General features: G+C 39.2%; 1 protein-coding gene across 1 annotated transcript in view; it reads left to right on the forward strand.

Moving 5' to 3' along the window:
• Nucleotides 1-12,356, forward strand: part of LOC132826571 (collagen alpha-1(VII) chain-like) — a 248,660-nt gene that overhangs the window by 34,946 nt on the left and 201,358 nt on the right. The window contains exons 13-20 of the mRNA XM_060842528.1: nt 1,074-1,118; nt 3,643-3,678; nt 3,841-3,885; nt 5,241-5,276; nt 5,373-5,408; nt 7,550-7,582; nt 8,558-8,629; nt 9,279-9,338. Of these exons, the coding sequence (XP_060698511.1) occupies nt 1,074-1,118; nt 3,643-3,678; nt 3,841-3,885; nt 5,241-5,276; nt 5,373-5,408; nt 7,550-7,582; nt 8,558-8,629; nt 9,279-9,338 (363 nt within the window). The remainder of the gene's footprint in view (nt 1-1,073; nt 1,119-3,642; nt 3,679-3,840; nt 3,886-5,240; nt 5,277-5,372; nt 5,409-7,549; nt 7,583-8,557; nt 8,630-9,278; nt 9,339-12,356) is intronic.

A 12,356-nucleotide genomic window follows, 5' to 3' on the forward strand; every position in this document is an offset into this window, starting at 1 on the left:
GTCTGTGGAACATCTAGATATGTTTTTAACTACATTATGAACAACTACCTGAGAAAATGGAAAACACCAAAGATGGGCTGATTGGCCAAATGACCTGCTTCTACACTATACTTCTAATGTAACAAGGAGACTACATGTGGAGGTGAAAAGGAAAATAACTGAAATAACAATTAGCACCAGCTTTGAATTCATTTGGCGTATAGATTAAACAGACCATATAATTAATCATCAGACCTACAAGAATTTGAGAAGCTACATGAATGTTTTGGGGATGGAGTCCCCAGCATAAGCATTGATTCCATTGACCAGTGCATCTCCCTTTTAAACACAAAACTTATCATTAGCTTTTAAGGTGGTAATTCGAATTTCAGTTGAAAGCCCAGTCTCAAACTAGTCCATCATATTTTGACCAGATGAATATTCTGCATGTTGGACAGAATGAGACTCTGCTGTAAGTTTGGTTGCCCATAGTCTTTGAAATGTGATGGTCCAAGAAAATTCCAGAATTGGCTCCATTTTTTTGTACTTGTGAGGCAAATCTTTGGTTATTGTCCTAATCCTCCATTATGAACTAATGAACGTCATGTTGTTTTAGGGATCGATTGGACCCCCAGGGATCCCAGGCAACAAGGCAAGTATTTAATATTTCTTCATAAACATCTTTAAAGATTAGAAACAGGCCAACATCACAGCTTCTGACACAATCCTGTCTGACCTGGATGTAAGTCTATGCTGCTCTTTTATTTTAATTAACAAAATATTTACTTGTGTCTTCCACATGTATAACTCACAAATACTATTTTCATGTAAGTCATGCACAGCAACTAGTTCCAGCGTTTTCTATTTTTACTTCAGATTTTCAATACCCACAGCATTTTGTCTTTTTTAAAGAGGTCCATAGAATATTTGACCAGCCATCCCAGCTCCCAAAGTTTCCCCATTCCTGGATTTCTACTCGTTCCCTGCCAGAATTAGGATGGTTAAATCCTTCTTAAGGAAGTGTTCATTCACATCAGTTGGGCATCAGAAATTTATTGAGCCAGCATTTTACTGATTCATTCTCTTTACTTTAGGGTAATCAAGGGGAAAAAGGGAGAGATGGAGAGGTTGGCCAAAAGGTAAGAGTTGTGGAGGCAACATGTACATGAGACTATTGTTTATGCTGATGGCTTTGCAGACTTGAACATTTGCAGAAACCCTGCAAATAGACTAGTGCTCCATTTGGAATATCGTCAATGTGACACCAAGCTTTGAGCTGGCTGCACTGAGTTAATGACAAAGACCACACCTCAACTTTTCATAAGGAGTTAAGAAACTTCCAGAACAGGAAAAGATCACTAGACTCAACAATAGTCTTTTTTTGATTAAATTTGACTCCATCTCATCATATCTTTATCATTCTCTTTTCAGATCTGCATCAAGTTATTATTTGGACTCACTTATACTGTCTTCCTTGCAGCTTCTCATAGAAAGGCAATAATAATTCTCAAGTATAACAACTTCTTTTTTTAACTCTCAGTGATGGCTTTTCACCACTAGCCTTGATTTTCAAGCTCTCCTGACTTAACTCCATAATTTCTTAAAAAAATTCAGCTCATCCAAAACTCTTGTTGCCTTTATCGTATTATAGATTAGAGTGGTGCTGGAAAAGCACAGCAGTTCAGGCAACATCCGAGGAGCAGGAAAATCAACGTTTCAGGCAAAAGCCCTTTATTAGGAATAGAGGCAGAGTGCCTGCAGGGTGGAGAGATAAATGAGAGGAGAGTGGGGGTGGGGAGAAAGTTTTGATGAAATCATCCGATGACATTTCCGCCATCTCCAAACGGACCCCACCACCAGGGATATATTTCCCTCCTCACCCCTTTCCGCCTTCCGCAAAGACCATTCACTCTGTGACTACCTGGTCAGGTCCACGGCCCCCAACAACCCACCCTCCCGTCCTGGCACCTTCCCCTGCCACCGCAGGAATTGCAAAACCTGCGCTCACACCTCCTCCCTCACCTCTATCCAAGGCCCCAAAGGAGCCTTCCATATCCATCAACATTTTACCTGCACATCCACCAATATCATTTATTGTATCCGTTGCTCCTGATGCCGTTTCCTCTACATTGGGGAGATTGGACGCCTCCGAGCAGAGTGCTTTAGGGAACATCTCTGGGACACCTGCACGAATCAACCACACCGCCCTGTGGCCCAACATTTCAACTCCCCCTCCCACTCAGTCGAGGACACGGAGGTCCTGGGCCTCCTTCACCGCCGTTCCCTCACCACCCGACACCTGGAGGAAGAACACCTCATCTTCCACCTCAGAACACTTCAACCCCAGGGCATCAATGTGGACTTCACCAGTTTCCTCATTTCCCCTTCCCCCACCACACCCCAGTTCCAAACTTCCAGCTCAGCACCATCCCCATGACTTGTTCTACCTACCTACCTTCCTTTCCACGGATCCACTCCACCCCCCTCTCTAACCTATCACCACCTCCCCCACCCCCATTCACCCACTGTACTGTTTTGTTACCTTCCCCCATCCTCCTCTCTGACCTATCGCCTCCATACATTCAATGCAAGTTGTTATTATTATCCTTATTACCATTGTGGTATTTGAATCTTTCCTGAGTGAATAGTTTGCCTGGGTAATCTTATGCAAGCTCCATTTTATAATATTCAAATTTATTTTAGGTCTTCTAAATTCCAATGCCCGAGTGTATCTTCACAGTTTAAAGATATGGAGTTAGTCAGTCAGGGCTGAAGTGAGGAGAAATGTCTTTACCCAGAAAGTAGTGAATTCATGGAATTCTCTGCCACACAAAAGAGTTGAGGCCAAAACATTGAATATTTCAGGAAGGAATTAGGTATAGTTGTTAGGGCTAAAGGGATCAAAGGGTGTTGGGATGAAAGCTACTGAATTGGATGATCAGTCATGATCATATTAAATGACAGAGCAGACTCAAAGGACCAAGAGACCTATTTCTAGTCCTGTCTTAATGTTTCCCTCATGAACATATGTATACTCTCTCCCAGAATTTTTTTAAGTCAGGGACACAAATTGGCACAAATGTAAGATTTTTACATGCCCCATCAATTCTTAAAATAGGAAAACAGATGAGTAATGCCCATCAATCTATTATTTCTCACCCTTCCAGAAAGGAAAACCTACTGCTCTCTCATCACACCATCTAGTTGGCTCTGGCCTGATTCTGAGATTTTTTTTATTCTTGCTACTTGGTACAGGACCATAGAAGCATAGAGAATTTATAGCATTGGAGGTAACCTGTTGAAGTCCAGACCTTTACGAATTTTCTCCAAGCATGCAAATTTTAAAGATAGTACTTAAAATAACTTATCAGTGCCAATGGCAAAACACTTGTTTTGGATTAGATTTATTGCAGTTGCAGCTGGTTTACTTTGAGTGTTCTCCCTTTCGATGAAGATGCTGTCATATGAACTCACTAATTCCATTTTACTTTGAATGGATTAATATTTCACGAAGCAGATGAGAGGAATTTGGTACAATCATGTTAAATATGTAACATTCTGACAGATTATCTATCCCTGATGTATAATTGTTCAGTTTTGCTAAGTGTGATTCTGCACTTTTTCTCTGTTAGTGAATCTAACATCTCCTTTTGAATCACATAGGGGAAACGAGGAATTAAAGGAGATAGAGGGGAAAAGGTAAGAAAATGGACAAAGCATAATTTTATCACTTAACTTGTGTATAGTATAACAATGCTTAGCAACATTGATATTGTGGAGAAAAAAAACATGAGGTATTTGCTTACTCAGTGAATGGAAAAGTTTGCACTAATTCTCAGCACTTTTTCATAATATCTTTAGGGAGACCATGGAAAAACTGGGGAACCAGGACCACGAGGAATTGCTGTAAGAAAATGTCATTTCCCTTTATTTCTAATGATTCTTTTTAGCATCATAATTTACATTGCCCATTACTTGTAGTCAGAGGGTCTTTTTTTCATGAGCTCATGGGATGTTGACATCACAGGCAAAATCAGCATTTGTTGCCCATCCCTAACTGCCCTTGAAAGTGGTAGTGAGCTACTTCCTTTGACTGCTGCACTCTATCTGGTGTAGGCACACTTACAGTGCTGAGAGATTCAGAGTTTTGACTCAGGTGACCATGAAAGAATGGCGATATAGTTCCAAATCAAGATACTGTGTAACTGAGGGTCGCTTTCATGTGGTAGTGTTCCCATACACTTGCTGCTCTTCCAGTAGTAGAGGTCACAGGTTTGGAAGTGTTTTAGAAGGAGGCTTTGCAAATTTCTCCAGTGCATTTTGTAAATGATATACATAGCTGTCTTTGTATGTCACTGATAGAAAGATTGAAGATTTAATGTTTGGAATGCCAATCATCTAAGCTGCTTTGGTCTGAACAGTGTTGAACTTCTTGAATGTTGTTGGGGCAGCACTCATCCAGGCAAATGAAGAGGACAGTCTGTTCTGATATAATGCAATAGTTCCATTCTTGTGCAATCTCGCGTCCTAAGAAAATTGTGTAAAAACACCACCATTTAAACTAATGGGGCTGGAATCACGTTATAGCCAATACAGGTAAGGAAAGTTCACGTTCTACAAATAATGGTCTATATTCTTCAATCACATTAAAGCCAATTTGTGTTGAAGAAACACACAGAACAGACTGTACTCCAATACAAATCTTTCTTGTGCCTTGTAGATAGTGCATAGGCTTTGGGGGTTCTGGAAATGATGCACTTGTAGATCTTGGTACTCAGAAATCCTTATAGGAAGTGTGGTGTTTAGACTGAGCAGGTAGGGAGAGGTTGATGATTTGTTAGGTTCAAACAGTGCAGTATCTATGAATGCTGAAATCAAGATTCTCCTTTGATTTGTAATCCTGGAGAGTTCCTAATCTGCAGACATGATGTGAAATAAAGTGGGAAAGATGAGGAAGAGATCAACTTTTCAAATTGGAGAAAAGAGAATCACAACCCCTGGCGCATCTCCACTGATAGAAATGGGAGTTGTGTCAGTCTGCAGGTTATTATTGATCCAACCCCCTTGTTGGAAGTTGATTAACTTGGCAGAATCTTTGTTTACAAAAGACTGCTATTTTTTGCAGTTGAGTATTTTGCAGTTCACATGATTGCTAGACTGGGTTATTATACATTTAGTTTAGAAAGATCTTTAATGTTGTCTGATTTTTTAAAAAAATTGCTCTCCCTCACTCAATCTTTCTTGGTTCTCTTTTTTAACAGGGACTCCCAGGTCCTATTGGGTTGAAAGGAAATACAGTAAGTGAATTGTGTAACACTGCTGCCATATTTGAACTGATTAAATCAGAGCACTGAACTGGGATATCATTGTTGTCCCATTTGGTTTTTTGATAGGGAGGCAGAGGCTTGCCGGGAGATCCAGCTAAAGGGGTAACTATTGTGTTTCATAAAACATTTAATGAATTGATGTTTTCTCTCTCTCTGCTTCTTTCTTAATTCTCACTTTCTCCTTCTTAAGACCACTCTTTAAAACCTACCGTTTTGACTAATCTTTAAATAGCCAGGCTTGTTTTCTCCGTATATGGCTTGATGCCAAATTAAGTTTCAAATTCAAAAGAAGAATTCAAATTCAGATTCATAGAACTAAGATTCAAATCCAGTAAAGGAAGTAATTGTCTTTGAATCATTCCTTTATCAGAGAGTGGGTTTCACATGTCCATTCTCCTGTGAAATAAATTAATACTTACCTTGGACCTCATTTATTTGAATTAATTTGAAACCCTCCTTGCAATTCATTGCTGTTGCAAGTTTACACCAAATAGCTAGTTTACAATTGCTTAACATCTTAAAGGGCTATAATGAACAAAAAAGAGACGATATTCCATAATCGTCTGTACGTAACAGAGGTGATTTTTAAAAATTGCAATGTTTTCTTATTACTTTTCCCTTTTAATATAGGCTGAGACCTGTTCCTCCCTCAAACCCTCTGTTTGTGAAATCCACTTTTATATGACTGGCAACGAACTCTCCTTAGATTTAAAATAAAAGGATGATTTATTTGCAATTTAAAAACTGGGTGATAAATGACAACGCGCACACACACACACACACACACACACACACACACACACACACACACACACACAGAAACAAAGAAAAAGAAGTCTAAGCTACCAGAGGAAGCGGTGGAGGCTGCAAAAGTTACAACATTTAAAAATAATCTGGATGGGTGTATGAATAGGAAGGGTTTAAAGGGATATGTGGCAAATGCTGGCAAATGGGATTGGGTTTATTTAAGATAACTGGTCAGCATGGATGATTTGGACCAAAGGGTCTGTTTCCATGCTGTACTGATCTATGACTCTAAGTCACAATTATGAATAACTTTAAACAAGGCATTAATCAGGAAATTAAAGTTCTGTGATGTTCTTGCAGTTGGCTGTCCTGACAGAATTTCTTTTTGCAAAAGATTAGATGCAGATTGGTGTTCACTGATGAAGGAGCAACGCTCTGAAAGCTAGTGTGCTTCCAATTAAACCTGTTGGACTATAACCTGGTGTTGTGTGATTTTTAATGGTATTGTAGAAGACACAGTTTATGATTCCTGTAGACTGGGAATTACTCCATGCCACCCAGGTAAATAGTGCTGTGAGGAAGGCATATGGTGTACTGGGCTTTATTGGCAGAGAATTGAGTTCCGGAGTCCTGAGGTCATGTTGCAGTTGTATAAGACTCTGGTGCGGCCTCATCTGGAGTATTGTGTGCAGTTTTGGTCGCCATACTGTAGGAAGGATGTGGAGGCATTGGAACGAGTGCAGAGGAGGTTTACCAGGATGTTGCCTGGTATGGTAGGAAAATCGTATGAGGAAAGACTGAGGCACTTGGGGCTGTTCTCATTGGAGAAAAGAAGGTTTAGGGGAGATTTGATAGAGGTGTACAAGATGATTAGGGGTTTAGATAGGGTAGACACTGAGAACCTTTTACCGCTAATGGAGTCAGCTGTTACAAGGGGACACAGCTTTAAATTAAGGGGTGGAAGGTATAGGACAGATGTTAGGGGTAGATTCTTTACACAGCGGGTTGTGAGTTCATGGAATGCCCTGCCAGTAGCAGTGGTGAACTCTCCCTCTTTATGGTCATTTAAGCGGGCATTGGATAGGCATTTGGAAGTTATTGGGCTAGTGTAGGTTAGGTAGGATTTGGTCGGCGCAACATTGAGGGCCGAAGGGCCTGTACTGCGCTGTATTTTTCTATGTTCTATGTTCTATGAGTTACTTTTTGTCCAACCGCAGTTTTCAGCACATTCTGTGTCCAATAACAGCCATCTTAAGTCCAACAAGTGCCCATGCAAAATATAATAAATAAATATAGTTTTTTCTCTTCTTGCCTTTTGGTAATCACTAGGCTTTTTTGAAAAGTTACATTATGTCCTGATGCATTAAAGAAATATAGATCAATTTATTCAAATCATAAGAAATTAATGTAAATAACCTCTGTTATGTACATAGGATCATGAATTTATTTTTGTATTATTAATACAAACTTTTAATTATCTATTTTATTCACATTAGATAATAGGACCAACTGGGCCTAAAGGTGCCAGAGTAAGTACAGTTCACATCTTTGCACTACATGTTGTAATTGGCCATTTGGTTTATGAATATGACCTGCTATAAGGAGTTAAGAATTAGTTGATGTGTGGCACATTGAATTACGAATCTAGTAAACGTAGTCTTGGAGGTTTAATAAGTGTCCTCCCTTCCATAGACTCTCAATTGTTTTCAATAATATCATAATTAATAATTGAAAGGGAAATGAAAATAGCAGTTTCTTGTAAATACCTCAAACATATTCTCTCTGGGTTGCTCTCAGCAGCTTCCAGAAGATCAATCTTTAATTTCTGGAGATTTGTCAACCTTTATTATAGCAACCATTTGAAATGTTGGCCTTTCCTTCTAACATCTGTGTGTGGAGGTAGTATAAGTATGCACTAATTTTTTATCATTTATGCAGTACAAGGTTAAATATGTATATATATTTCTAAAGCCTCATCCTGTAGGAATTGATTGTCATTCAGATGATATCCAGCACAAGTGAAAGAAGCTGAAATTTTCATTTTATGTTGTGTATTACGATTGTCACTCCGATGTAAGTGATCTGTGCCTGTTTGTCACCTGCTACACAGGAACAATAGGATCTTGACCATATACACACAAGCAAACCAAAAAAGCCAGATTACAAATTGATCATTGAAATACCCATTAAAAACAATCTTCATGTTCCTCATATCAAAACATTGGAGTTAAATATTAAATATGGAAATGAGCACAAAATATGTGGTACTTTGGAAGCCATTGATCACAGATTATATTCAACACAGAAAGGCCAATAAAACCGTGCCAGATATTTTTGAAGAGAATTCCATTCAGTCCTACTCTCCTGCTGTTTCCCATATTCTCCATTATCTTCTAATATTTTTCCTCCATAATTGATATGGTTTCATTTTAAAAGATCTTGTTCAATCTGTTTCTACTACCCTGTCGGGTGATAATAAGAATGTGTTTCTGATCTCTTGTCAGGGAGATATTGGACCACCTGGACCCATGGGACCCAAAGGTGAACAAGGAGTTCAAGGGATTGAAGGTGAAAAGGTATTTACATCATTTATGTGATTACCCAACAGGCTTTGCACATGAATGTCAACACAACTTTAAGTGACTCTAATATTGACCATGAAGCCATTGTCAATAAGACCCATCTGCTTGTCTAATGCCCTTTATGGAGGGAAATCTGCCATCCTTAAAACAAAGGTCTGGCTGACATGTGACTCCAGAACCACAGCAATGTGGTTGACTCTTGACTGCCCTCTGAGCAATTAGGGATGGATACTAAATGCTAGCATAACCAATAATGCCCACAAACCATTAATGAATAAAAGAAAATTGCTTTAGTACCCAATACCAAAAGATTTTCTTTACTTGCAACTCAGCAGGAACAAGATCCTGGAGATAATTGATTGTTGAGCAATACTCAGTTAGGGGGTAATAACATCATCAAGAGGGCAAGGGGATTGACTTCAAGTGTGCACATTGTTGGTGGCACGTTCATGTTTTGAACACTTTCGATGAATGCTACCAGCGACTCCTGCCTGGCACTGAGAAGTAAACCCTCCCCAAGAGCAGACACAATGGCTTTCTTTCCAGTTAGACTACTGTTACTCTTTGCACTTTCCAAGATCCTTTTAATTAACTGTAGAAGCTGCATTTTTTTTCTGAACTGTATTATGTTTATTTTCAAAAGGGAAGCCCAGGATTTGGAATTCCCGGTCAGCCTGGCCTTAAAGGTGAACCAGGTGAAAGGGTAAGTAACAGAAACGTTCCATTAGGCAAACAGCTTTGTACCAATAGTAGTGGCATGTACATTGTAGATTTATTTTTCTAACCTATTAGCTGATAGTGTGCATCATATACTTTGCAGTTAGCCCATAACATCTAATAGACTGCTAAATCTATTAGTTTTATCTGAACTGTTCCTGTTCAGAAGTTGAAGGTTGTGGGCTATGTGCTGTTCATTTAAATCCTGAGTTTGAATAAAAGTCAGGCAAATGAGGTTTGTCATTTGTTTCTCACTAAGGCTAATGGAAACAAGATTGAGCAATCAGAAAGTTTTTTTCAATAGATGAGGAATCATCAAAAGAAATCATCTCTCCTTTCTACTGACCAAACTAACATATTAATTCATATAACTCCCATTTAACATTACCCTTTATCTATTCAGTACTCATGACAGCCATAGGAGAGCTGGTGTTGGAAATCAAACATGTCATATGTACAGATAAAAGATGGGTCATTTTACTCTATTTAAACATGTTATATCTGACTTGGAAGTGCTTGATGCTAACAGAGGCACTGGAGAAATAATAGTTTTTCCTCCTTAGTTGTCTGCCAGTTGATGTTTTAATTGGAAGTGGTGCTTCTTGTTTGTTGCTCATCTTTTGACCAGGAAGATTCCACATTTGATGATTGGTTTGTGCCAAGTTACAGGATCTCAGACAGAAATGGGAGTTGGAGATAATCTCCTCTAACTCTGGAACTCTCTTAAATACCAATGGTCCTCTTTTCCTCACCTTTTGTGTGGTCCCAATTAAAATTGCTTCAACCTGGATGCCTGTGCCTTCAGTTGTGTATAAGCTGCCCTCAAACTCTGGAATTTGCTCCCTCTATCTCTGCACCTCTCTACCTTGTTTTCCACCTGTAAGTCACCTCTTAAAACTTCCCTCTTTAAGTAACAACAACTTATATTTATAAAGCAACTTTTAATGTAATGAACTATCCAAGGCAATTCACATGGGTATTATAAAACAAAGAATGACACTGATCCACATAACGATAATATTATGGCAGATAACCAAAAGCTCAGCTACTATAGAAATGTTGGTGACATAGAATTGATCATCAGCATTCATGTCTAATCTAACACTGGATAATGTTTGAATGAGGTTGCCAAGGTCACATGTGTGGATGAGAAATGGGTATAAAGTGTTGCTGCAAGGAGTCATTTTGGTGGACACCAGAGGTAACACCAGAGGATAAGAAACCATTGCAAGTGATTCACTGGCCACAGTCTGATAAGGATGGACCTATAGAAGAAGCCGGTTGGACAAGAGTGGAGAAGCAGTGGAGGAGTGTGGTGTGGTCAACCAAGTCAAAAACTGCAAACAAGTCAAGAAGAATAAGGAGGAAGGGTTTATCTTTGTCGTAATCAAATACGATGTGATATGGAACTTTAGTAAGAACCATTTTGGCACTGTGATGGAGCAAAAATCCAATTGAGGGACAAAGCTTTCAGTCACCTTAACTAACATCTCCCTATGGGGCTCAGTGTCATAGTTTGTTTTATAATGCTCTTGTGAAGCTTTGTGGAATGATTTGTTGTATTTATAGTGCCATATAAATATATTCTGAGGCTTTTCAAAATTATTCTTTCATGGAGCGAGAGCATCACGAGCTAGGCCAGCATTTGTCGGCTATCCCATATTGCCCTTGAGAAGATGGTGGTGAGCTGCCTTCTTGAACTATTGCAGTCCATATGATGTAGCTTCTTCATCACCTACTTTTACTTCTCCTCTTCCTCCATCATTCTTCTCCATCACCTACAGTGCCTCTCAGTTTCACAATGTCTTGATTTTGCAATTCGTATCCTTGTTTTCAAATCCCTCCATAGTATCAACTCCCTCCCTATTTCAATATCCACCTCCAGCCCTCAAAATCAGTATAGTCTTCCATTTCTGATCGCTTGCAGATTCCTGGTTTAAATCACTTTGACATTGGAGGACATTTCTTCAGCTGCCTAGGCTATAAAGTCTGGAATTCCTTCCCGAGGCCATTCATCCTTCTACATTTATCTCTGTTTCCCAATTGAGGACACTCTTTAAAATCTACCTCTTTGACCAAGCTTTGGTCACCTCTTTTTTGTAACTTGATATCAAGTTTATTTGTTAATGATCCTGTGATGCATCTTGGGATGCTTTACTATGTTAAAGGAGCTATATAAATATAAGTTTTTGTTATTCTAAAGGAAACAAGAACAGTAATTTACATTTTTACAATTGACAAATATGGAAATTACAGTATTATTACAGCAGTTCTTATAGATTGGAAGGTAGATAATGTATTCCAGCATTTAAAAAGGAAGTAGAGAGACAACATGAAACTATAGAGTAGTAAGTCTGATCTCAGTAGTGAAAAAATGCTAGAGTCCACTATCAAGTCCACTATCAAAAGCAGTGGGGGAATCAGGTACAATCAGCATGGATTTACTAAAGGGAAATCATGTTTGACAAATCTATTGGAATTCTTTGAGAATGTGTTCAGTAGAGTTGATCAAGGGAGCCAGTGGATGTGTTTTATTTGGACTTTCAGAAAGCTTTTGACAAGTCCCACATAAGAGTTTAATATGTAAAATTTAAGAACTTGGGATTGGGGACAGATGGAAATTTGGTTGGCAGACAAGCAACACAGAGTAAGAAAAACAGACTTGGCTTGGCTTTGAGGTGAGGTCAACTAGGAGAAAGTGAGGACTGCAGATCTTGGAGACTAGAGTTGAAAAATGTGGTGCTGGAAAAACACAGCAGGCCAGTCAGCATCCGAGGAGCAGGAGAATCGACGTTTCGGGCATAAGCCTGAAGAAGGGCTTATGCCCGAAATGTTGGCTTTGAGTTGAGGAGAGGAGAGGAGGGAAGGGAAGAAATGAAAAAAAAACAGAGGGTAGTAAGATTTGATTCCAGCCGTGGGTGACTGTGCTGAGTTTGCATATTCCTCCCATGTCTGAATGAAACCGGGTGCGCCGGTTTTCTCCCACAGTCCAAAGATGGGCAGG

The sequence above is a fragment of the Hemiscyllium ocellatum genome, chromosome 23 (genome assembly GCF_020745735.1).
Source record: "Hemiscyllium ocellatum isolate sHemOce1 chromosome 23, sHemOce1.pat.X.cur, whole genome shotgun sequence".
NCBI lineage: Eukaryota > Metazoa > Chordata > Chondrichthyes > Orectolobiformes > Hemiscylliidae > Hemiscyllium > Hemiscyllium ocellatum.